Source organism: Mus musculus, chromosome 12 (genome assembly GCF_000001635.26).
Source record: "Mus musculus strain C57BL/6J chromosome 12, GRCm38.p6 C57BL/6J".
Classification (NCBI taxonomy): Eukaryota; Metazoa; Chordata; class Mammalia; order Rodentia; family Muridae; genus Mus; species Mus musculus.
This window is the reverse complement of record NC_000078.6, coordinates 23575337-23602368: the sequence shown is the minus strand read 5'-3', so window position 1 is coordinate 23602368 and position 27032 is coordinate 23575337. Positions and strand designations below refer to the sequence as shown.

General features: G+C 46.8%; 1 protein-coding gene across 3 annotated transcripts in view; it reads left to right on the top strand.

Annotated features, from left to right (window-relative positions):
- Window positions 1–27032, top strand: part of Gm40862 (predicted gene, 40862) — a 238401-nt gene that overhangs the window by 32477 nt on the left and 178892 nt on the right. The window contains exon 4 of one of the 3 annotated variants that reach the window (XM_017315310.1): window positions 9639–10037. The exons of the other annotated variants lie outside the window; for them this stretch is intronic. Within the exon in view, the coding sequence (XP_017170799.1) occupies window positions 9639–9726 (88 nt within the window). The 3' untranslated portion in view covers window positions 9727–10037. Of the gene's footprint in view, window positions 1–9638; window positions 10038–27032 lie in introns of those variants that run through there. 3 annotated transcript variants of the gene reach the window in all.

Sequence of the window (27032 nt, the reverse complement as noted above, 5' to 3'; positions counted from 1 at the left end):
GATTTGCATTTACCATCCCAGCCATTAATCACTTAGAGCCTGATCATAGGTACCAATGGAAGGTCTTGCCTCAGGGAATGGCAAATAGCCCCACTATGTGTCAGCTGTATGTGCAATTGGCACTTAAGTCAGTTAAAAATCATTTTCCATCGATTCTTCTGATAAATTATATGGATGACATACTGATATGTCACAGAGATTTACAGTTATTACAAGAAGCATATCCTATATTAATAAAAACGTTAGGAAAATGGGGACTGCAGGTAGCCACTGAAAAGGTACAAGTTGCTCAAATAGGAGCCTTCTTAGGGTCACTCATTTATCCTGACAAAATTGTTCCTCAAAGATTAGAGATTCGCAGAGATCATTTACACACCTTAAATGATTTTCAAAAATTATTAGGAGATATAAATTGGCTGAGACCATTTTTAAAGATTTCCTCTGCTGAGTTAAAACCTTTATTTGACATTTTGGAAGGAGAGTCTCATATCTCCTCCCCTAGAGCCCTTACTCCTGCTGCAAATCAGGCCTTGCAGACAGTAGAAAAAGCTTTGCAAAAGGCTCAATTACAACGCATTGATGAGTCACAACCTTTTGATTTGTGTGTCTTTAAGACAGCCCAGTTGCCAACCGCAGTCTTGTGGCAAAATGGACCTTTATTATGGGTTCATCCAAATGCATCTCCTGCTAAAATAATAGATTGGTATCCTAATGCAGTTGCACAACTTGCACTTCGAGGAATAAAAGCAGCTATTACTTATTTTGGACAAGATCCTAAAATCCTAATTGTACCTTATACTGCTGCACAGGTTCAAACCTTGGCAGCTACATCTGATGATTGGGCAGTTTTAGTCACCTCCTTTTCAGGACGGATTGACAACCATTATCCTAAACATCCGATTTTACAGTTTGCCCTGAATCAGGCTATAGTGTTTCCACAAGTAACAGCTAAGGACCCACTTACAGATGGGATTGTGGTGTACACTGATGGATCAAAAACTGGTATAGGTGCTTATGTGGTTAATAATGAGATAGTAACTAAGCAATATAATGAGACTTCACCTCAAGTTGTGGAATGTTTAGTAGTACTAGAGGTTCTTAAGGCATTCCCAGGACCGCTTAACATTGTATCAGATTCCTCCTATGTAGTAAATGCAGTTAACATTCTTGAAACAGCTGGGGTAATAAAACCCTCCAGCAGAGTTGCCAATATTTTTCGACAAATACAGTTTGTTTTATTAAATAGAAAATTCCCTGTTTATATTACTCATGTTAGGGCACACTCAGGCCTCCCTGGTCCTATGTCTCTGGGAAATGATTTAGCAGACAAAGCCACTAAGGTTATAGCTGTTGCTCTGTCTTCCCAGGTAAAAGCAGCAAAAGAATTTCATAAGCGCTTTCATGTGACAGCTGAGACTTTACGTCGCCGCTTTGCATTAACTAGAAAAGAAGCTAGAGAGATTGTTACTCAATGTCACAATTGTTGTGAATTTTTACCTGTCCCTCATGTGGGGATAAACCCTCGTGGCGTCAGGCCATTACAGGTCTGGCAAATGGATGTCACGCATTTTTCCTCCTTTGGGAGAAATCAATATTTACATGTTTCTATTGACACCTGCTCTGGTGTAATGTTTGCCACACCTTTAACAGGTGAAAAAGCCTCTCATGTTATACAACATTGTCTCGAGGCATGGAGTGCTTGGGGAAAACCCAAACTCCTTAAGACAGACAATGGACCAGCTTACACCTCTCAAAAATTTCAACAGTTCTGTCGCCAGATGGAAGTAACTCATCTGACTGGTCTTCCGTATAATCCTCAAGGGCAGGGCATTGTAGAACGTGCCCATCGCACCCTCAAGTCCTACCTTATTAAACAAAAGGGGGGAATCCAGGAAGTTCTACCCACAGTGCCAAGAGTAGCTGTTTCTATGGCACTCTTCACTCTTAATTTTTTAAACCTTGATGCTCAAGGCCATACTGCGGCTGAACGTCACTGTTCAGAGCCTGACAGGCCAAAAGAGATGGTAAAATGGAAAGATGTTTTGACTGGTCTCTGGAAAGGCCCGGATCCTATATTAATAAGATCCAGGGGAGCTGTTTGTGTTTTCCCACAGGAAGAAGACAACCCATTCTGGCTGCCGGAACGACTGACACGGAGAATTCCGACACCTGAAGATGACTCCCAGATGGATCCCTTGGAAACTACCTCTAATCCTCATGCTACCTCTGTGGATTTGGGTTCCTAGTATATTTGGAGAGTATAGATGGGCAATTCTGTCTGCTTTCCCTAAGCCCATGCCTGTTCGTCATAATACAGCTGTTTTTCCCAAGTTTTTTACGACCAATAAAACTTTAGGCCTGCCATACCTACCATTTGACCCTATCTGGGCACCATTGGGAGAAAAACGCTCTTTAAGGGAACGAGGTTCTCTCTGTTTCCAAATTTATGAACTAGGAAATTGTATCAGACTCACCAGCCGAGCTTTGGGAATGTTTTTTAAGTATCGAGGAGGCGTGGTGAAAATAACCCAAGACACTTCCAACAGAGATATAACCCTTACAAATCGGACCTTCTGGCATGAGACAACTTGGGTTAATGGTACATTTCTACCACCTAACTTTTCAGATAAAGAACGTCCCAATCAACCAAAAATGGCTCCTCATTGTAGCTTGGAAGATGAAGGGCTGATCCTGCCTTGGTCTGATTGTCAATCCTCTGTCACTCGTTGGGCAGATCAGAGTAAAACTTTTTCCTTTTCTCCCAACATGATAGATGACCCAGAGCAGAAATATGTTATGAAAAAGGGACTTTTCATACAGGACTTTAGAATGCATCCTTTTCATAAATGGGTACTTTGTGGGATTAATGGTAGCTGTACAGATCTTAATCCCTTGGTTTTCCTCCAAGGAGGAGCTGCTGGAAAAATCGATTTTTAATGGTATTTCAAAATTTGCTCAGTTTCATCAAGTTCTGTTACCTGATAGAACCATTTATCAAAATTCTACTACTGAAATCACTGGATTTAATAAGACATTGATAAAGCAGACTAATTATTTACCTACTCCAGTTTGTGTGTACACCCCTTTCTTGTTTATTCTTTCCAATGGTTCCTTTGAATCCTGTACTAATGAAACCTGCTGGATGTCACAATGCTGGAGCCTTAAGTGGGCCAGCTGTGCAATGCTTTCCAAGATTCCACGATGGGTTCCTGTCCCCGTGGAGACCCCTTCCACCATAACCTTACACAGGCAAAAGCGAGACTTTGGTATCACTGCAGCCGTTGTGGTGGCAATGGCTGCCAGTGCGGCGGCAGCTACAGCTGCTGGAATTGCTATGGCAACATCAGTCCAGTCAAGTACAACTGTCGAGCAGTTGTCCTCCTCTGTGGCAGAAGCGATCGATCAACATTCAGTGCTCAGTGCCCAATTAAAAGGTGGGCTAATGATAGTGAACCAGCGCATTGACCTGGTGGAGGAAAGACTGGAAATTCTGCTCCAATTGGCTCAGCTTGGCTATGATAAAAAATCAGGAGCCTTATGTATTACTAGTGTCCAATATGAAAATTGGACACATGCAGCTAATCTATCTAAAGAATTGTCTTTGTTTCTTACAGGAAACTGGTCTAAAGGATTTGACGAAAAGCTTGAGGCGCTACGTACAGCAGTGATGACGATTAATTCTACGCGCGTGGACCCATCATTAATCGATGGAATCAAAGGACTTTCTTCCTGGATGTCCTCTGCATTCTCACATTTTAAAGAGTGGGTGGGAGTGGGCCTGTTTGGTGCAACCCTGTGTTGTGGACTAGTGTTTCTTCTATGGCTGGTATGCAAACTCAGATCTCAACAGAAACGTGACAAGGTGGTAATTGCTCAAGCACTTGCTGCCATAGAGCAAGGCACCTCCCCTGAAATTTGGCTATCTATTCTCAAGAATTAGTTGGCATTTGAATTCTCTGTCTTTGCATCCCACAAAATTGTGGATACATTGCATTGAGATGAGAGAAACTCAACGATCATTGATCAGTCCGTGCACATTGCTGAGGTTTCCTCATTGCATGTGATAAGGTGATCATGATTTCCCCACTAATTCATTTTTGGCTGGCCTCTTTTGTAGAGTTCACCCTAGGCCATTTAGCAGTTATAGTCACACAGCACTGTGGTATCCAAAGACGGGCAACTTTCCTCATGCACAGACCAACCTAAGACAATGGGGCCCGGTGGTGATAGGGTTACCCGATAACGGGTAAGGCTGTGACATTGGAGGAACGACCTAAAACAGGGGCCACAGCAGATGGACGTAACTACATAGGCCTAGACCAGCCTCATTTTAATAAATTATAGAGGGGGAGATGTAAAGGGCTGCAATCTACGTGCCGCCACTAGATGGTGCTAAACCTCATTGTGCGCAGCTGCGAGAGCACAGCCAGCCAAAGTCACCAGTCCATCTCCGAGGCTTTTGCCCAACCCCTGGGGGCTTTAACCTATCCCCAGGGTGCATGAGGATCATGGGTGTTGCTACCAGTCCTAGTTTAGACACGTCACCAAAAGTATTTAAGCCACACACTTTCTGAGCTTTCTTTGTCTACCTCAATATGATATAGAAGTAAAAGTTAACCGTGGAAGAATCTGGTGTGTCCTGTGTTTATTTCCCGCGGGACGGGGATAAGCTCGGGATAGCTAAGTTATATTCATGATGCTGACTGTGTATCTTTGACCAGATTGGTGATGGTAGTGTGCTGTCTGAGTTGGGATATATTTTTACTCCATGTGTACATCTTCTTTGTGCCATTTTCTGAGCCAGCGAAGCACGTCTGGGCAATATGGGCTTTGAGGAAAAGGCCTGGCTCAGGTCACTCGCAATAAGGTCCAGAGCAGGACCTTGGGTGCTCCTTTGAGCCTTCCCAAGCCCAGCCAGGATGCTCCATCAAGCATCCTAATGACTAGAAAAGAAAAAGGTCTAGGAACCACACACAGCTGCATCTGGATAGCCCAGTCACCTGAATCCATAGAGCAATGGCCATGACCATCACCCACATTGGCTTGGTGACAATGTTATTCCAGCTGAGGGTCACCAGTATCTCACCAGGCTTCTGTCAATGGGGGATCATAGGAATTACACACACACACACACACACACACACACACACACACACACACACACACAGAGAGAGAGAGAGAGAGAGAGAGAGAGGGAGAGAGAGAGAGAGAGAGAGAACATGCATACACAAATGCACACATAATACACACGTGCATACTCACGTAAACACACACACAATCAGCTTTACTTGGGTACTTGGGGTAAGTGAAGGGATGTTGTGAGCTCATCCAGGTGCCAGTGCCCTATGTGATCTGTGGTATTCTTTTCCACGGGCATGGTCTAGCAGCTTGTCCAGCCTGTGCATCATCCCCCAGTGGTTCTGATCACTGCTCTGCCTTGTCCTACACTTGGTCCTAGATAAGTCACCCCAAGGCCAATAGGCCTGAAGAGCATTAGAGCTGTGGATGAAAGGGGTGCCATTTGCAGAGACTGTGGGGACAGTCTCTTTAGGAATCTCAGAGGACAGGTAATGAAACGGAGGCTGAGAGGTAAGAAGAACCCTGTAAGTACCAGGATGAGCCAGGCCTACTTAACCATGAGGCCAGCATCACCACCATTGTTCAGAGTTTGTGCATGTGTCATGGTTTTTTCTAATCCCAATGGCTGCTACCTCAAGAGGTCTGCAAGATGCAGAGGCAAATGTCAAGTGGTACGTCTGGCCCTGGCTCTAGTAAAGGCAGCTAGTTCCCTAGAGACTTAGACCAGCAGTTCCCAGCAGACCTGGGAGTGGCTGGGTCTCCCTCACCCCTATCCCCAGCCCCAGACACCCAAGCTCCTATAGCATTCATAGAGGGAATTTCATGGCACAGGGTGTCCTCAGGACTTCCTGTGGGTGGAGTTCCTTTCTGGCCTTCATCTCCTGGAGGGAGAGGATATCTCCTGTTGCCTTTTTCTTCACTCCCCCACATTCCATAGACACTGTCCAGGTTGTCATTGAGTTTGAAGGAGATACCCAGAAAGAGGCCCTTGTCTTCGGAAAGAGGGTCTTTGGGTCCCCTCAATTGAAAATAAACACAATGGAATATGGTGTGCACTGCTGGGGCTAAAGAGAGCAGTTTCTGAGTCTATATGACTGAATGTCACCTGCATACATGCCTCCAGGCCCCAGGGACCTCGACTCCAGATGCTATAAGTGCACAAGTGCATGGTAGGGTCCAGTCAAGCCTGGAAACTGATGTCTGGAAGCTGGAGCAGAGAAAGAGGTCAGAGGAGTACAAGTTCTAGCCTATAGTGCCTCTTCTCATCCTGAGGCCCTTGGATGCTTTGGTGTACACCCAGTGACTCCTCTGTAGCCAAACACACCTCGGCACTGAATGAGGAGAGTCTGGGTCAGATAGTTCTTAATCTTATGTCAGAACTTTGCTATGATGTCAGAAGTCAGAGGATGGTCAGTAGAAAGATCCCTATGATGATGGGCACCTCCTCCATTCCCACCCACCTGCCTGTGGATGAAAGCATGTACAAGTCTGGGGCACAGCCTTGCTGCTAGCTGTCTACCTTGGCAGGCAGTATGGCTGTGCTCAGCATGTATTAAGAATATATTCTGTCCCCATTGATCTTGAGGGCTCTGGCTTCTAACGGCAAAGAAAAACAAAGTAAAGCCTGGGCCTTGAACTCATTATAATATTGGGAAAAGTAAAGCTGGAAAGAGGTTAGGCTTAGAAGGTTTTGTTTAGAGGCTTCCCTTTTCAACCAAGTATTCCAGGAAGGCTAAGAAATGTGAGCTTGGAGAGAGCCTGAAGAAGGTGTGGGAGCAAGGGCCCAGTGGCAGCCATCAAGATGGATACAGAAGCAGTGGATATATTCGTGGCCAGAGAGGATGGGTAGATGGTTCAGGCTGATGGGGGTGTAGTGAATCTCTGCAGCTCAGAGCTCAATGTGTACTGAGTGACAGCGCTGCGGTAGTAGATAATGACCTGCTCCCTCCCTACCTAATTTACCCATATGTTCCTGCTCTCTCTGTGTCATAGTGACTCACCTCTGAGCACAGTGAGGCTTCCTCTGAGCATCCATCTTTACCGTCCACCAGTCAGCATCTTCTCCATCTGCCCAAGTTTAGGGTCATTCCCTCAGCACATATTCAGGCCAAGTCCATGCATACTTGGTAAAGGTGGCTGGATGAATGAATGAGCAAAGCACTTGTTTTCCTGTGTGTAAGAATAGCGAGCTCCCAGGGGGGATATCTTCCGGAGTCCTATGTGTGCTCTGAGGAGTCCTCCTCCTAACAGCTCTTTCTCCTGGGCTATCACTGGAGCCAGGAGGGATGGGAGCCTCTGAGTAGTCAGTGAGGTAACACATCTCTGTGTTGGGGGAGGGATGTTCGGCTGTGTGTGTGTGTGTGTGTGTCTGTAAACTTTACAATGCGTATGATATAAAGTGTGAGCCACTGCCTGAGGGTCCCTAACCCTCACAATCCTATTCCCAAGTAGTAGGCATGGACTTCCCAGGATACCTGCTGACATGAGAGAAGGGGCCTTCTTCCTTCTGAAACCTCACCCCTGTGTCTAGCAAGCCCTTGGTGCTTGGGCCCCTGTACTAGACCTGCCCCTCAGCAACAGGACCCTCTGCGGTCCCTGCCCTGATGTTTCCCTGGCTACATCCTTCCTTCCCTCCCCTTATTTCCTCTTTGAAGTACAGGAGTTAGGATGTCACTGGCCCTACCCAGGGATGCTTCCAGATCACAGTGACCCCAGGCTCTTTACCAGCACAGAACACGGTTTTTAATGCCACTGCACTAGGTGTGACCTGCAAGAGAAGCTTTTCAGGTCGGTGGCTTCCCTCCTCACAGGGTGCTGTACTCAGATGGAGCTCATTGAGGAAGCCTGTGGTCTTTCACAGTAAAAGTCCTCCAATGTCCCCACCAAGCATTTGCCTGGTGGTTCAGTTTCTCTGTCTCCTCATAGCTTCTGTTTCCCTTCCTTTCATAGAAATAGGCTGTAAACTCCACACACAGGGACCTTCACTCTTGGTTTACAGCTAAGGAGACAGGACTCAGAGAAATCAAGGTAGCAAGAATATATGGGTAGAAGGGAAGGCTGTAGGCAGGGATTGACCCAGGGGCTACCAAATCTGCTTGTCCCATTAAAGCCTGACACAGTGAACTGCAGTTCCTTTTAGAGAAGGACATACTACATAGGTTCAGTCACGAGCAATGAGAGATATTCTACACTGTTCTATGCTAGGCCTGCCTCAGCACCCTTGGGTTACTGCTGGACCCTCCCAGGACTGTTGAGTGCTGGCCCCTGGACAGGGCAACCTCTGTCATTGACCATGGAGAACCAATCTTAGAGGCCCCGTGCCATTCCCCTGGTTACTGGGGAAAGGCCATTGCTGACTTCTTGGCCTGCAGCATCAGAACAGAGTTGATATGACCTGTCATCCCAGCCAATCAGGAGCCCATGTGTGAGTCATTCCATAGCTGGCTCAGGGACCCCAAAGAACCTGCTGCATCAAGCCTGGGGCCAAAGTGCCAACCTGAGCCTCGGTGTTGAGCAGTAAGGCAGAGAAGCCTATTCTGGCTCAATCCCACCAGGACTGATTGCACAAGACGTCCATCTGTAGAGGGACTGGCGGAACGAATTGGAGGCCTCTGCCCTCTCCTGCCTGCAGCAATGTCTATCATATCCTTCAAAAGAGCACTTAAGGCATGCTGTGTTCCAGTAATTTCAGCAGACTGAGGAGTGTCTTGAGTTCAAGGCTGGCCTGGGCTAAATAGAAAGACTCTATCATAGCCAGATGGTGGTGAGGCTCTCCTTTAATCCCAGTATTCAAGAGGCAGAGGTAGATGGATCTGTGTGAGTTCCAAGACAGCTTGGTCTCAGAAGGAGTTTCAGGACAGCCAGGGCTACACAGAGAAAAGACTGTGTCACTGGAAAATGGGAGGGGGAGGGAGAGGAGGGAGGATAGGCTGGAGTTGGCTATGACTGTTGGTAGAATGCTTGCCTAAGATTCACTGAAGTCTAAATCTATCCCTAAGTGCACCATAAAATGCATGTGGTGGTGCATGGCTCTAACCCCAGCCCTTGGGAAATCGAGGCAGGAGGATCAGGAGTTCAAGGTCATCGTCCTTTACATAATGAGTTCAGTGTCCAGCCTGGGATACATGAGACCCTGTCTCAAAACCACAGGGTGTGGACTCAGCCCACAGGAAGAAGACTGTTTGTATAACACAGGTGTCTGTTCCTCTGGCTCAGCCTTGAGCTTCTACTGTGCAGTTGAGCATTGATTGTATCCTGATATTTTGACTTGCTAATTCCCTAAGGTTTCTATAAAGCTGGACATTAGGTGAGGAACGTGAGGGCCTGGATCTGCCCTGCCTTTCATGTCTTTACAGCTATCCCCATTGCCAGTTCCTAATCTGCTTGGGTTGATCATCTTGGTTGTGCTCCATGTTACCTGGCCGACCTCTGTCCCTGTGAAGATACTATCACTTCCTCATTGGGCAGCTGTTGTGTGCTGCAGGGTAGTGAGTTCTCCTTAGCTCTGGCCCTGGCACACACCCACACATTGCTTTTTGCTTTCCCCTCCTCCACCACAGGGAACTGGCTGCCCAGATGTCCTGCTGGTCCCATACAGAAGCAGAGGCCTGTAAAAGGTCTGGTCTGGTGATGAGCCTCTTTGATTAATGACCTCTTGGGAAGCAACAAAAAGCCTTACTTGGGACCCCATAGCTGGATTGCTGTTCAAAAGGAAGAACATCAGCATACGGCAAGTGAACACCTCCTAGTGTGGCACATTCCTGAGTGTGTATTCTACTGTTGCTATTGTGCCAAAATGGAGCTTTCTAGAAGACTAATTCACCCACATCCCTCACATTCCTTCCTGAGTCCCTAACCCTGGAGGTCACAAAGTGTTTGAGCCTCCAGGATAGGAAGAGTCTCTTGGGTCTCATGCAGAGCCTTTGAAATGTCATGCAGCCCTGATTCATAGTTATAAACAGTGTGTGTACCCTGCCTTGTTTTGGGGCACTGTGGGGGTTCACGGTGGCAAAGTAATAAATACAGAAATGCAGGAAGCCGCAGTCTGAGAGGTGGAGTGCTCCCTGTGTGTAAGCATAAGGACCTGGTTTCAGATCCCCAGCACCCGTGTAAAGCGCCACATATGTCCTTGTTTGCTGTGACCCTGGCACTGTGGGATAGAGACAACAGAAACCAATTCTAGGGTCCTTCTGGCCTGCTAGTCTAGACAAAATGATGAATAATACTCTCTGGGTTCAGAGAGAGGCCCTGACTCAAAAACAGGGGCAGGACTCTGAGACCTGTAGACCTGGCTCTGTGCTTACAAACAACTACTACTGTTTCAGAGGACCTGAATTCAGTTCACAGCACCCACATCTGGCTCTGTGAGCCACCAATATCTTCCGTTCCAGAGCCCTGACTTCTTCCTGCCTCTCTAAGCATACATACACACACACATACATGTGAATAGAAATTTGAAAGTCCTTTTTAAATCAAAAAAGATAGCTGGGCAGTGACAGCACAGAACTTTAATCACAGCATTTGTGAAGCAGATGGAGGTGGGTCTCTGTGTGTTTGAGGCCAGCCTGGTCTACAAAGTGAGTTCCAGGATAGGCAGGGCTACACAGAGAAATCCTGTCTTGGGAGAAGTGCAGAATAAAGAAAAGCAAAAAGAAGGAAAAAACATTCTCATGTCGACCTCTATATCCTGCATGGGAAAGCATGCCTGTGTTTATGTGTATAAGGGTGCATGTGTGTGTGCATGAGGGTACATGTGTGTGTGCATGAGGGTGTGTGTGATGGTTTGTATATGCTTGTTCCAGGAATTGGCACTATTAAAAGGTGTGGTACTTTTGGAGTAAGTGTGGCCTTGTGGGAGTAGGCATTTCACTGTGGGTATGGGCTTTAAGACCCTCATCCTAGCTGCCTGGAAGTCAGTATTCTGCTAGCAGCTTTCAGGTGAAGATGTAGAACTCTCAGTTCCTCTTGCACCATGCCTGCCTGGATGATGCCATGTTCCCTCCTTGATGATAATGGACTGAACCTCTGAACCTGTAAGGCAGCTCCAATGAAATGCTGTCCTTTGTAAGAGTTGCCATGGTTGGTCATGGTATCTGTTAACAGCAGTAAAACCCTAACTAATATAATGTGTAACACACACACACACACACACACACACACACACACACACACACACACACACACAGGAAAAGGGAGTTCAGTGTCTGATCTGAGGAAGTGCTCTGAACAAAACAGGACCAGAGTCTGAAGGTAGATGAGAATTGATGTTAATCCTAGAGGCCTCTTCCAAGAGAAAACACATATACCCAAGGATTGACCCTCTCTTAAACAGACAGCAAGAAGGGCAGAGAGGTGGAGGATCTACAGATGCAGAGACCCTGGGGCTGAAACATATTTACCAGGGTCCAAAGGGGGGGGCGGGGGGGGGAACACAGTAATGATGTCCCACAAGTGTAAGTCTTAACAGAAGGTCAGAAATGCCATTCGGGATGTTGGGGAGAGTGGCCATGGAGTCTGGTAAATCTGCCCCCAAGGAGTGGTTGGATGTTTGTGTCTGAACAGGCTGCAGGGTGTGAGTAGGAGCTTCCTGGGTGACTGGAGTGGGTGTGAACCAGATGAGCCTAGCTTAGTGAGGAGAGTCACCCACATGGCTCCCATCCTGTTATAGTAGCAGTTTTTATTAAGAAAATAGTTCTTGGGGATTTCCTGTTGTTTTCTTCACCTTCTCTGGATCCCCAACTCTTGTAGGGCCTCTCGGGCTTGGGAAAGAGCATAGGGAGAGAGGTCTGGCAGTGCAGCGTGTGGCTTTCCGTGCAGCCTTGCCAGCTGCCACTCTTTTTCCTTTTACATTGCACTTTTACCTTGTTGCTTAAGTTTTATGCATATGGATTAATTTGTGTGTGATGGGCAAGTGTCCCAGTTAATGTAGGTCAGAGGACACAGCCTCTGGGATTCAGTTCTCTCCTTCTACCACGTGAGTTCTCAGGCTTAAACTCAAGTCATCAGGCTTGGTACCTGGTGTCTTTTCCCAGGGAGTTATTTCAATGGCTCTGATGCCTTTTTTTTATTATTATTTAAAAAAAACAAAAACAGAAAAAAAAAAACAAAAAACAACAAAACAGTCATTGATGCTCTGGGGAGTTGGGAGTTTGAGCTCTTGGGGTGTAGCTTGGGAGTCTGGAAGGATTTGCAGTGACAGTGCCTTGACATGGGACTGTGGCTCAGATGGCAGGCTGAGGTTGCATGCTGGTACCCAGTAATCCCCTATCCTCCCTCCCATAGATCTCACTGCGTGGCTGTGTGTTGTCCCACTCAGAAGAGGAGGGTACATCTCTCACTGTAGCCTTCGCCCTCCCTGGCTGGGGTCAGAATGGCTTGTCCAGAGAGGTACAAGTATCACTGCAGCCTAGGTCTGTGGACCTGAGGAGGACTGTGGGATGGGAACACATTATCTCTCACTCTTGGTATCCATGAGTAAAGTGATCGATCACTGGATGCCATAGGATGCTAATTGCTGTGAATAGGATCCCTGTGTGGTGGCATCAGCTCCAGAGTCCTTGGTACTGCCCAGCACTGTCCAAAAAAATATGACGACATTCATATATAATATGAGAGTTTTCTACAACCACGTGGAAAGAGGAAAGAAGAACGAGGTGAACTATGTCCACAGTCTGTTGGTTTTAACGCTTTGTATACCAAGCGGGCCCAATAACTGTGTATTTTACCCTAAGGACTTACTTAGTTTGGACTAGTGGTTCTCAAACTTCTAATGCTGTGACCCTTTAATAAAGTTCCTCATGTCATGGTCACCCCAACCAAAAAAATTTTTTTATTGCTACTTCATAACTGTAATTTTTGTTATGGTTACAAATCGTAATATAGATATGTGCTTTCTGATAGTTTTAGGCAACCCCTATGAAGAGTCCTGCAATCCCCAAGGACTTGGGACCCACCTATTGAGAAGCTCTGGTTTAGACCTACTATGCTTTCTTGCCTAGTTTAGAAATTGAAAGGGGTGCCTGCAGAAAGTTAGGGAATCCGCCAGCCAGCCTGCGCCCTATCGTGTCCGTTCAGACTCAGTGCAGCTTGTGTGGCTCCAGGTGCATCTCCTGCAGCTGATGGCCATTCTGAAGTGGCTGCACTGAAGTGGAGGCTAAGGCTGTTTGAGTTTAAACTACAGCAGGATGGAGGAGGACAAGGGAGAGGACGAGGACGAGGACAAGGACAAGGAAGACGAGGATGGGGAGGACGAGGAACAATATTCTGTCGGTCACCATAAGGAAGAGCACAGTTGAGGCTGATTTCCCCCTGCCACCTTCTGTTCCACCTGACATGGAACAGGCTCTCCATCAGGCAAGCCCAGATGGTCTGTTGAAGTTCAAATTCACAGAGAATGCATCTAGTCTCTCCTGAGTCCAGGGCTTCATAGGGATTTGGTACCCACGTCTCCCACCACCTTCTTTCCAGGTTCTATGTCTAGCAGTCCTTGAGGTTTGGCAGTCTGACTGATGATATTGCTGCGTGGTGGGATGAACTGTACCATGCGTGTTCCTAGCCAGCACTGAGCTTTGGTTAATGGGACATTGGAGCTCCCAAGGGCCTTTCCCAGCGACAGCACATCTGTGCTGTTAGCAAAGCTTTTTACTCGCAGTGCCAAGCTCAGGTTAAATATTTTCACAGAGCTCCCCAGCTACTTGTTTGGTCTTTCTTTAATTTACAATTCAGTGTGTTAAGGACAAGAAGAGCATAACAGACCCTGGGAGAAGGGGTAGGGGCTGTTAGCTCCCTCCCCTAATTCCCATTACTGTGAAGTCACATATCCTCGATGCTCCAAGGCTGTTGTCTGTCAGATCTAAGCCCTGCTAGAATATGAAGTGAGAGGTTGCCGTGTGAAACCAAGAGACCCTCATTCCTCCCCACTAAAATGATGAAAGTAGGGTTGTCTGATCAATGAAGCCTGGGTTAGTCTGATGGCTGGAGCTAGGTAGGTATTTTTCTTCAGGGGAGCAGGCACAGTGATTTTTCTGTCCCTGCATAAAAGCGTTCTTTTTTTGTCAAGTGTTTTACCAGATAGCTAAACATCACTAAGGTTGGCTTGGTTGCTTAATGAATGACAGAGGATAAAGTGGTGTGTACCATTGAGCTCGTCACACATCTTTGCTGCTGTCCCAGTGCCTCCAGGAGAGGTAAAATGAGTTCTCTCATATTAAATGTTTTATCCAGGTCTCTGTTAGGCATCTACGAGTGAGCCCCAGGAAGCATCTGTGAGGCTGGCAGCATTTGTGGGCTCCACTTAGCAGGTTCATGAATGTGAGCATTAAGAGATCATGGCTTTGACAGGCACTTTATTGGCCAGGATCTTCTTTGGGTACCAGCTAAACGCACCTTGGAAACTCATTGCCTCTCAGGATGATAGCAGGGAAGGGGCCCAGGATAGATCAAAACCCAAAGGACAGAGCCCAGCTCTAACCTAGATCTTTTCTTTCTCAATGGAACTCTTTCTGCTAACTCCTAGTGTAGGACCCCCAATATGGGGACCCCCACTCTTTTCCAGGGATAGGGTGCACCCACGAACACGCAAGAATTCTTCTTGTTGCAATACACACGAGGCTTTATTGGCAGTGCTCTGGGCCTACACGTACCTCACACAGGAGGCAAGGGAGTCGACTCTGAGTCTCCAGAGCTAGGGGTTTTTATGAAAGAAAAAGGGATAGGGGTGCGAAGAATTTCAACAAAGGTAAGGGATTGGCTCATTCAAACATTAACAGTAAGATTACATGTCAGCCAAAGGGCATCAGGACCTTGTTCCTGTGGGCTGGGGGCTTATCTTTGTTCACATAGCAACCAGTTGATGTATGACTTTACCCTGGCGCCAAGGGTCAGTAGACAGGGAATGTTCTGGCCAGATGGTGTCGACTCAGACGAGATAGCCTTGCCTGCGTCCTTGCATTCTTTTTCATCCTTACAGTCAAGAGCCCTGCCCTGGCATCTGGGCTCCTAGACAACTCTTTTACATGAATCACAAGTTACAAAATCTCATTTTCCTTCATTCCCCTTTTCTTCTACTAAATAATTCTAATCCTAGAATTTTAAAAACCTGTGTCTCCTAATTCTTCTTCTATCTGAAATATGGGTTGATATTGTCATTGTAAAACCCGGAGTTTGACTGCATCTATCCTACTCTGGATAAAAGCTATTCCCCTATTTATTATGCAAGGGTCAAAGATCAAAATTAAACATATGAAAATAACTGGTCCAGCTAGGGCAGAAAATAGGGATGTCATCCACGGTGACCGAGAATACCATGACTCTAACCACCCCTGTTGGGCCTCTCCTTCTCACTTTCTCTGTTCAAGTCTTTCTCTCAGCTTTTGCATAGAATCCCTGACTATCCCGGTGTGATCTGCATAAAAACAGCATTCTTCTCTTAGGGCTAAGCACAGTCCTCCTTCCTTTAGAAAGAGCAGATCAAGGCCCCTTTGTTTTGTAGTACTACTTCTGTTGTGAGGACAAAGATTTTTCTAACGCATCAATAGATTTTTCTAACACCTCTAAGTCTTCATTAACAGCATCTCTTAAGGATTGGATCCCTTGTCTCCTTTCGATTAAGGCTGATACTCCCATCCCCACTCCTACTGCCACCCCAATGCCTAAAAATGTGGCTAAGGTTAAAGTAACAGGTTCTCTCTTAAATCTTGTATCAGCGTATGTTTCTTCTAGACTAGATGCAGAATGATAATACGCTCGAGGTAACAGTTGGATCATAACACAGAAATCATGGGAAGATTCAAAAACCTTGGTTGATACACAGGGGGTAAGCCCTGAGTTACAGGCCCACCAGCCAACCGGAAACGGCACAAGGTAATAATTAGTTTCTGTTTTGGCTACAGACTGAATTTGGCCACACAAATGTTTGTGGGTAGGAGGGGGAGTACCTATACAGAGACCTGGGTTTCTTGCCGATACTTTGGTCAGGGTCAGTTTCTGCCCTGTCCCCCATGAGCAGAAGGTATGGCTGCTAGTTTTATTGAAATCTCCATTAAGGGCAATTCCTTCATAATAAGGGGGGCCCGAGGACAAACATAGCCAACAGTCCTCTGTAGCATCTGGATTTGTTCTATTGAGGGCATAGAAGGCTCCTCTCACTAAGTTAAACATTCGCTGTCCTGTCGAAGGGTTTGTTGGGGCCACAGTCAGAGGGTTTTGTAAGGTATCAGTGGGAGTGAGAGTGTCAGTATAAGAGGGGCCCGTGGGCTAGGCAGGCATTTGAGCTGGGGGTTTGGATTTGGCTGGGGGGCCCTGTTCCAGAAGGACCTTGTTGGGCCCTATGGGAGCCACTGCCAGGTCTCCCACTGTCAGTCTGATCTTAAAAATGAACCCAGGGTCTCGTGATGGAGTGTATACTCGCCAACCCCACCTATTTCCCTTAAGCCAACTCTGACGATCTTGTCTCCCTTTCTTGGTGAATTTTATAATTAGGGGGTTGCAGTATTTACCTTTGCATGGTTCTGGGGAGCCGCTTTTAAGAGCACGCCTGTTCTCTGGATACTTAGAGGGGTCCCTTTCTCCTTGGTTTGACCCATCATAGTCATTACCCTGTTTTACTGAGATTAGGTCCCAGGCAGAGGAAGGGTTCCAATTGGCATGTCCTGTTGTTTCACATCCCCATTTATTGCAAAATAAACAAACAAAAAACAAAAAAAAAAAAACAAACCTTGATGTCCCTCCACACTCCTGTCGAAAGCTTCTGCTCTGACCCTGACCAGGGCAAACATAGAATTCTGCCGCTCTAATATTAGCTCAGTAGAAATGCCCCGAACCCATACGTGCTCCCTATCCCACTCGGGACACACCGCAGGGGGTAGGTCATTAAGATCTGTATGATCGGGGAGGTCCCAGGTAAGAGACCCTGCTACTAACTTACAGATGTCAGGTGTGAGATCAGGCCACCAAGTCCAAGGGGGGTGGGTGCACTGCGGTGGTCGCCCAGACAGTGTTTCCCTCTTCACCAAGCACCTCCCAAGTCTGCTGAATTGGAGTGTGAGGGTTAAAGTCCGGTGGGGCTGCCCCTGAGCAGCAGGCACAGCTTAAGAGGATTAGTAGTCCTTTCCAGGGTCCACTCATCTGGATCAGCCTCGGGGGGAGCCTTCAGGACGTGGGATGCATGAACCCAGGCGGGGATTCCTTCTACTTTAATGGCAGTGGGTGTTGTCAGCAGTACCAAGTAGGGTCCTTTCCACCATGGCTCGAGGTTCCCCCCTCGATGTCTCCTCACCAGGACAGCCTCTCCCACTTCAAACTGGTGAGGCACCTGAGTATCACCAGCAACATAGGTTTCTTTTAATTGTTCCCAGACTTCTTTCCTCACCGTTTCAAGAGCCTTGAGTCGGGCTAAAAGGAGAGTAGAAGGGACAAAGGAAATGTCTGGGCAAATCTTACTTTCTACAGTCATATAGATGGGTGGTGGTGCCCCATATTGAATAATATTTTAATTATTTGAATTTGAAAATAATATTTGAATTATCATTCAAAAGGTGTTAGACCTAGTGCTCTGGGGCTGTTCTGAACCCAGAATAAAGCACAAGGGAGAAGGGCTGTCCAATCGTTCCCACCAGATTCTAATTCTAATTTGGTCAAGGACTCTTTTAGAGTTCTATTTATCCTTTCTACCTGTCCTGAACTTTGGGGTCTGTAAGCACAATGTAATTTCCAATTTGTCCCCAGTTGTCTGGCCAATCCCTGGCTTACCTGTGAGACGAAGGCAGGCCCATTGTCTGACCCGATTACCTTGGGTACTCCAAAGCGAGGAAGAATTTCTTCAAATATCTTCTTGGCTACTATGGTAGCTGTTTCTTTCTTGGTGGGGAATGCTTCAACCCACCCTGAAAAGGTATCTATAAAGACTAACAGATATTTATTTCCATATCGGGCTGGCTTTACCTCTGTAAAGTCTACTTCCCGGTAGGTCCCAGGTCTATCTCCTCTTAGGCCTACTGGATCCGGCATTGGTCAGTGTGCAGGCTCGACAGTTTCTCACTAAGCCCTCTGCAGCCTGTTGTAGTCCAGGGATGTGATAAGGGGACCTACTGACCAGCTTTATCATCTTTTTAGCTCCTAAGAGAGTCAGGTGGTGAATGTCAGCTAAATATTTTAGCCCCTCTTCTTCTGTGAGAACTCTTTTTCTCAGTCCACCCTTCAACCATCTGGAGCACTTTTTTGATCACCAAAGTCATTGTCCCCTGGGCCGCCTCCTTAGCCACTTGGTCTGCCATCTGGTTTCCTCTCTCTATTGGTCCAGTTCCTTTTTGATGTCCTGTACAGTGGATGATTATCACCTTGAGAGGTAGGTGGACAGCCTCTAGCAGGCTGAGAATCTCTTCTCTATTTTCAATGTCTCTCCCTCAGAGGTTAACAGGCCACACTGTCTGTAGATTGCCCCATGGACATGAGCCGTTAAAAAAGCATATCAGCTATCCGTGTAGATGTTGATAGCCTTGCCCTCTGCCAGTCTCAAAACTTGTGTTAGAGTGATAAGTTCAGCTTTTTGGGCTGACGTTCCTTCAGACAAACTGCTGGACCATATAACAGATTTTCAATCCACTACTGCTGCCCCTGCCCTGCGCTTACCTTCTACCACGAAGCTTCTCCCCTCAGTGAACCAGGTTGCTGCTCCCGGCCACGGCTGATCTGTGAGGTCTGGTTGAGTTCCAATTTCTTCCGCCAATATTTCTTTACAGTTGTGCACTGGAGTGCCTACATCCTTGCATTCTTTTTCATCTTTACAGAAGAGCCTTGCCCTGGCATCTGGGCTCTTAGACAACTCTTTTACATGAATCACAATTTACAAAATCTCATTTTCCTTCACTAGCTGAGCCATTTGAGATGGCTTACCACTCACTGTAGGCTCTATCATTTTCCAACATCCCATCTGGGCCTTCAGTTTTAACTGTAAATTCCATCTTCTTGGCCAGAGCACCTAGTTCTCCTGCCTAGGAATGTGCATTTGTAGCACAGGGCACTCGAGAGTAGGGACCACAATCCAGCATGACTCAAGCATCTATACTTCAAGAACCCAAGAGACTGGAAAACACTGGAGCAGGTCCTGACTGCTTGCTAAAGTATGGGCTTCTCTGGTGATGCAGTCTCCCAGGTGACGGGGTGTTTCTGTCAAGAAAGAGGCTAAGGTGGGGATGGGGGGCTTTCTGCTTCTGGGAGCCTGCTTTATTGTCCTTCTTGGAGGGTTATTTAGCTAGCTTGCTCTATGACTGTTGGTCCTCTGTCCGAAGCATCTGTACTGAATCCTTGTCCCCTTTGGAGGGGAATAGTGTCACTGTCACTGACTGCAGTGGCTGAGAGTTCCTATGGCTCAGGGCTAGCTGCTGGATATTGAAGAGTCTCAGCAGCACTTAGCATTGTAAAGGTGTGTTTTCCCGTCTGGGTGTAGTGGAACATGGCAGGGTGGGAGGACTATGCTCCACGGAGTCCCTCTAGGACTGAGGCTTCTTTACATAGAGCCCTTCTTTACTGGAGTTTCAGAAAAGGATCAATCCTACCCTCTCTTTCTCCTTATCTCATACTGCTTGTGCCATTGGTCCCAGGTGCTTAAGATGGCCAGACATATTCCCATTGTCACCACCCTTTCTTTGAATGACATTGCATGCAGGAGCAGATCTTCAAGCCATTGCTCCTCAGAACCAGGTCCTGAGGATCAGACCCTTCCTTTTCCCTTTTCTACATCCCATGAACCCCCAGCACCTCAGGGATAGCCCTGAAACATGGATTGAAGGCTCCCGAGTGGTCTCCATCCTCCTGATGCTTACGCCTTGTTCTGTGCATCCACAGAGGGTCACTTGGGATCTGCTTGGATGTGAGCTATGTCAAAGTTCTCCCTGCCTCCAAATTAGTATTAGTACATCCTGGGAACAAGGCCATCTGTGTATATGTGTGTGTGTGTGTGTGTGTGTGTGTGTGTGTGTGTGTGTGTGTGTACTATAACCACAACAGCAAGAATGTCCAAAACCAATGCAATGCATGAATTCTAATTAGCAGCCTGATACCAGGAAGGAGGCAAAGGCTGGGCAGAGGCACAGCCCTGTGTTCTGGAGCTCCCACCTCTGAAATATTTGGTAAGGAGCAGAATTTCAAGCCATTGGGAAGGGAATGAGAAATAAGGGAAACGAAGCATCTCCTCCAACACCTCCAAGGCTGTCTGCACTGCAGCCTCCTCCCGGCAGATATCTGCAGAGCGGGTACAAGAAGTTTGGCATTCTAGTAGCATCTGTTAGATGATAAATCACAGACACAGCAGTGATGTGTGTTCAATGAGGTGAGTGGATGCTGCGTGTATGAGCTGGAAACTAAGGGTCTGTGGCAAGGCTCTGGGTTGCAGAGCTGTTGATCATGAAGAGGAGCCACAAGCACAAGGCTAGCTATGGTGGCAATGCAGCTGTCTCCACATTGCCCTCTCTGGGACTGTCATACCAGCACAATCCCATACCCGGGTCCTGGAGTCAGGTCCTGGCTCACATAGGAGAGGTTCTGCAGCTCTGGTTAGCAAGATGTATCTGATGGGTGACATTTCTAAGTGAACTCCAGGTCAGAGACACATTGTAATTTTCCCTGTGTGAATGGTTCAATGGCGAGGGCCTTGAAGCTACATGGCTTCCCCGGGTCTAGGTCTTTTCTCTCCATTACTAGTATTTGAGCAGGGGACACCACACCTCCCATCTTGGTTCAACCTGGCTTCTCTACCTTTTACCTGCTACTACCGTAAACTCTGCCCTCTTTTCTGGGGTCTCCTGCTCACCTTGTTTCACAGTTTTGTCTACTTCCTGAGGGCCTCCCGAGGGCCTGCCTCTTATAGTAACATCCTAGTAGCCACCTCCTGGGCTCAGCCCATTGTCCCTTCCTCTAGGTACTCCAGTTCCCTTCTCTCTCCCCTCCTTTTCCCTCTCCTTCATTTCTTCCTTTCTTCCCTCATTCTTTCCTTCCTTCCTCCTCCCCTCCTTCCTCCCTTCCTTCCCCATCAATATTTCTGGATTATCCCCAGACATGTCTTTTTGCACCTCTTGTCCTGCTCCACTAAGGGATTCTTTGGACCAAACATCACCAGGTGTACCACCCTCCCACTGTTGGCTGCCCTATTCTTACCTACACCTCCGTGTTCCCAGGGTGGCTTCAACTTTACATGTGTTTTGTTAATTGAGTTTCCAAAATGAATTACCTACAATAAAACTAGGGCATTTCTATCCCTTCCCAAAGAGTCATGATATGGTCTTACTCTATGTTGGGGTGTGGATTAGAGGCCTGGGTAGTGGATTCCATGGAGAGCAGCTCATCTGTATGCTTATCCTAGGCCTGTGGTGACCCCTCAGCCACCAGCAGTCGCATTTGTCCTCTTAGGGCAGAGTCTCTGTGGCTGGAGAAGTTGGTATTATGTGCTCCTGTTCAGAGCTGGATGTAGGTAGCTTCTGGGGGTACTTCCAGCCAGCACTGGCCACCCTGTCAAGCTCAATGTCCAGTGAGCAAGGGAGAGGTTGGCTGACTCGTGGTTGAAGCCCAAGCTGTAGGTGATAAGGAAAGAGGACACTAAACCGTGGTAGAAGCAAGGCTGTGAGATAGGAAGTGCTTGTAGCAAGAAAAGAGAGGATCTGGCAGTCAGCCATCACTGAGGGACTTAAGAGAGCCTGGGCCCCTCTATGCAGGCCCTCCAGGACTGCAGTTCTATGTTTCGGTTGTTTTTTGTTTTTGAGACAGGGTCCTCTCTCTGTAAACCAGTCTGGCATGGAGCTCAAAGTTTTCTGGCTGCCTCTGCTTTCTGACTGCTGGGATTAGAGCTGTGTGGCAGCGCCAAGTCTCTGTCTCTATTTCTTGTTCCTGAAGCCCCTCCCAGACACATGCCATCAGTCAAGAGATAGAGGCTGGGCGACTATGATTTGGTGATGCTTCTTCTTTGAGTAGAAAATAAAATCTCAGGGGACTGGGATCCTGGAGAGAGGGATCTTGCTGTTCTTGCAGAGGAGCCCAGTTCAGTCCTGTTCCCTACACCCACATGGTGGCTCACAACTTCTGTAACTCCATTTCCAGGGATCTGACATACTACTCAGGCCTCTTCAGGTACCAGGCAACCTCAGAATGTATTATATAACAAAGAAAAACATTTGTAACATACTATATAAGTAAATATTCTTAAAGCATTGAAAGAGAAAAAAATTTAAAAGAACACATGTACAAATTTTGACATCTTAAAACTGCAAATGACATTTAATCACAGCACTAGGGAGGCAGAGTCAGGGGGATTTCTGAATTCGAGACCAGCCTGGTCTACAAAGTGAGTTTCAGGACAGCCAGGTCTATACAGATAAACCCTGTCTCAAAAAACAAAACAACAAAAAAACCAAAAAACAAAGCAAAAAAAAAACCTGCAAAAGAGCCAGGCTTTGTGGCTCACACCTGTGACTGCTAGACAGGGGAGGCAGGAAGGCAAGGGTGCAGGTTGTCCTCAGCTACGTAGTAAGTTTGAAGTCAGGATGAGGTACTGTTGGGAGCAGATGTGGCAGCAGTCCAAAGATGGCACCCGGGACTGTAGCCAAGTCTTATGACTTGCCCCTGACTTCCTCATACACCTGAAAATAAGCCACCACCATCGTGAGAACTGTGCAGGTGCACCATGATGCAAGACCAGACCATATGACGAGTGATTATTCTGGCCAGTGGACTGCTGTTATGTGAACTGTGCTGATGGGGCGTGGATGAGGGGTTATATAAGGGATTTCGATTGGGGGCAGAGAGATACACAAGAGACTATTCCTGGAGAGAGATTCATGCATGCATGTTGAAAGGTTCCTGAATAAACTGCTTTGAGAAGAACGTAGTGTCATCGCTCCTTTCTGCTGGTCGGAATCGGAAGTTACAAATGGTGGCCCCTATAGGGACGTTCAGAGCTCATCACAGTCAGGGCAGCTAGCTGGTAAGTTTCCCGGGTAAGTGGGACAATTTAACTTCTTGGATTGAGACTATAAGGTTCCCGGTTTTGGGACAAGTTAAGGTTCCCGGTTTTGGGACAAGTTAAAGTTCCCGATTTTGGGACAAGTTGCACCAAGCACCATGGGGAATTCAACCTCAGGTCAAACAGTTAGCCAAGCCCTTAAGGACTTGCTGAAAGTGAAAGGAATCGGGCTGAAAAAGGAGAGACTGGAGAAGTTTTTAAAAGTAGTGGATCAGGTCGCTCCTCAGTTCTCCGTATCAGGACTTCTTACAGGGCTCAGGTGGGAGAAGTTAGGGAAGGACTTGAAGTTTGCAGAAGAACAGGGAGTTCTTGCTAAAGGGGTGTTGCCAGTGTGGAAGCTAATATGGGATTGTATCAAGGATAAGGAAAGATGTGGAGCAGAACTCCAAAAGGGCAATGAGGCACTGAATTAGGTGAGAGAGGAGCGATCCCAAAAGTCAGAGGCAGAAGGAACTTCTAGTGATGGGGATATGTCTGAGGACATCTGGAGAGTATAGCCGACAGTCTAGAGAAAGTAAAAATGAAGGTAGAACCTTCAGGGCCAGGGCCGCCGTGGCCGCCTCCATAAGCCCCTAACAGAGGATCCAGGCGTAGTCTGCATTCAGAAACCTGGAGGGAACTGTGAGCCCAGTGCTTTCCTGTATTTCAGGATGCACAGCAAGGTCATTATCATGAGCTGGTTGATTGGAAGATTGTTCAAAGTATAGAGGAAGGGGTTTGTACTTATGGTGTCAGTGCTGCTTTTGTAAGAGCACAATTAGAGAACCTGCACTGCTACTGCATGACTCCAAGCAATTGGCAGAATCTGGCTCGCACCTGCTTGTCACCAGGCCAATATTTAGGCTGGAAGGCATTTTTCATTGAGTTTGCTGCCGAGCAAGCAGCAATAAATGCTGGCAATGGCCACCCAGCCTGGGATCAGGACATGCTGCTGGGACAAGGGAGATTTGTAGCAGCTCAAACTAATTATCCCATCCAAGTGTATGTCTTGACTGGTTGTTGGTTTGGGAGAGAGGGTCTGTTTGTGTGTTTCCCCAGGATCACCGACAACTGTTGTGGGTCCCAGAGCGGCTGACCAGAGCAATTCAGGGCAAGCAGAGCAATGAGGACGTGGATATTCCTGTTGCTGGGAATGCTCCCGCTAGTGAGAACTGAAGAGCTACGTTGGGAAATTAAGTCTGTATTCCCGAAAACCATGCCGTTGACGTATTCGGCACAAGTGTTTCCTCCATTCTTTACATCTAATGCTTTGCTACAATTGCCTTTTTTATCATGGGATGGAGAGATAGCTCCAGTGCGGGAATCTATGCTGCTTCAGCTAAGGGGATTGTTGTGTTTTCAGATGATTCAAAATATTTCACAGATGAGTGATTGTGTTCAGCTGTATCTACAAAGCTAATGCTACCTGGATTCAAGGGGTGTGGCCTGCCAGTATATCCAAGGGCAATACCACTATACCCTCCTAACCTAGATGGGACCCTTTTTTGTAGGAGTGTTCGTGATTCCCTTACACCTTGGACCGGCTGTCAATCTAGAAAATTACCTTGGGCTGTGAAGAATTATTTTTCATTTTCCCCTTATATAGATACGGTCCATAATAGTTCCTTTTCAGGGTATAATTGGGCATATCAAAATCCAGCTCAAGTAGGAGCTAGTAATCCTCTTAATGTATGATTGTTAGGTGGGGTGAATGGTAGTTGCACTGATCTTCCCCCCTTAAACATGGTGGCGGGAGGGGCCTTGGGCAATGCAAGTTTTTATTGGAATGGTTCTAATGTGTTTAAAACTTCTGTATTTCAATTTGCTGGAGGGAGGAATGCTTCTTTTCAGGCAACATCTGTTTGTATGTGATGGTAGTTATGAGAATAATGTTGTGAATTGTAGTAGTGATATTTGTTATAGTATGTGCTGGAATGCATATGAATATCATTTAGCTGTTGTGACTAGGATGCCTCGCTTTGTACCTTGGCCTGTTCAGGCTCCTTCTGCTATGACTTTGTTTGGACCTAAGAGGGATTTTTGGCATTGCTGCAGCCATTGTCACTGCTGTAGCAATCTTTGCCACCGTAGCCACCGGTGCGGCCATATCCCTTACAGAGTGCCGCAGATGTGAATAATTTAACCGTTGGTGTTGCAGAAGCTTTGGATTGCTGACAGCTGTCTCCCACTTGAAAGAGTGAGCCGGAATTGATGGACTTGCCCTGTGTCTGATATTAATCAGCATCCTGGCCTTCTGGTGCACCTGCTGCATGCAGAGTCATCAAGAGCCCAAGCCTTGATGATACAGGCTTTTGCGGCAGCGAAAACAGGACAATCTCCTCATGTGTGGCTTGGCATGCTAGAGAAGTAGTCAATGACGGTTAGACTCCCTGGGCGTATCACCAACCTAAGACAGGGATCAAACCAATGCTGTTTGTCTCCCGATGATGGGTAAGGGGCATTGCCAGAGGGTGCAACCTAAGTCGGACATTCTCTCTGCCAATACGTAAAGAAGGGGGAGATGTGGGGAGTGGGTGTGGCAGCAGTCCCAAGATGGCGCCTGTGACTGCAGCCAAGTCTTATGACTTGCACCTGACTTCCTCATACACCTGAAAATAAGCCACCACCATCGTGAGTACTGCGCAGGTGCACCATGATGCAAGATTGGACCATATGACGAGTGATGATTCTGGCCAATGGACTGCTGTTACATGGACTGGGCTGATGGGGCGTGGTTAAGGAGTTACATAAGGGATTGCGATTGGGGGCAGAGAGATACACAAGAGACTATTCCTGGAGAGAGATTCATGCTTGCATGTTGAAAGGTTCCTGAATAAACTGCTTTGAGAAGAACATAGTGTTGTTGCTCCTTTTCTAGCTACATGAGACCCTATCTCAGAAAACAAATGAACAAATAAAATTATAAAGGAAAACACGAAAAGATCCTACAAGTTACCTGTCCATTCAGGCAATTCCCCACTTCAACTTTACCTTTCCAGTAAGTTCTTCCACAGGAGGCCTCCACTCACAAACCCATCGGACTTGTTCTCACTGATGGCATCAATCACCACATGCCCTTGTGCATAATCTTCCATTTGTAGATCTCTCTGTCTCTGTTTCTCGGTTTCTCTCTCTCTCTTTCTGTGTGTATGTGTGTGTGTGTTTCTGTGTATGTCTTTGAGAGAGAGAGAGTGTTTGTCTGTGTAGTCCTGGCTATCAAGAACTTGTTCTGTAGCCCAGGGTAGCCTTCCTTGAACTCCTATCTGTCTGCACTGTCACTGAGTGCTGGGGTTAAAGGCATGCACCACTACTGGCCTTCCTGTTTTCTTTCTTTTAATATAACTTTTTTAGACAGGGTCTCATGTAGCTCAGGCTGGTCATGAACTTGCAATATAGTCATAGATGACCTTGAACTCCTGATAATCCTGCCTCTACTTTCCCGTTCTGGAATTACAGATGTGTGGCACCTGGATACCTGAGTTGATGATTATTTCTGATCAAGATACTGTGGACATTTGAGTTGGTTGTTTGTACAGGGGAGGACATGTTTAGATAAGTAAATGTGTGCTTTGAAAGGCAATATCAAGGTGCCATATGTCTGTGTTGGACAAGGAACTTTAAATATCTCCTAGTCCTGTAGATAAATAAATAAAATATGTACATAGAGCACTAACATCCTGGGAAAGAGGTGAAGAAGATGGGCGGTAGCAGGTAATACTGAGTGCATGTCTCATCTTCCTTAACAGGACCTAGCACCTAGTGCTTAGAATTCACAAGCTTCTGAGCAGTTCAGAGTGGTTTCCTTTGGGACTTGGGTAGAGGAGACTCACCCACACTAGTTCTTCTACACATTTCAAAAAAAACTGAGCTATGCAGGTGTGTTATTGTGAACGAAAGAAACCAAAATTGAGGTAGGGAAGTGAACGAGCATTCATGTCCGGTGGCCAATCACTGCAGGATCTCACAC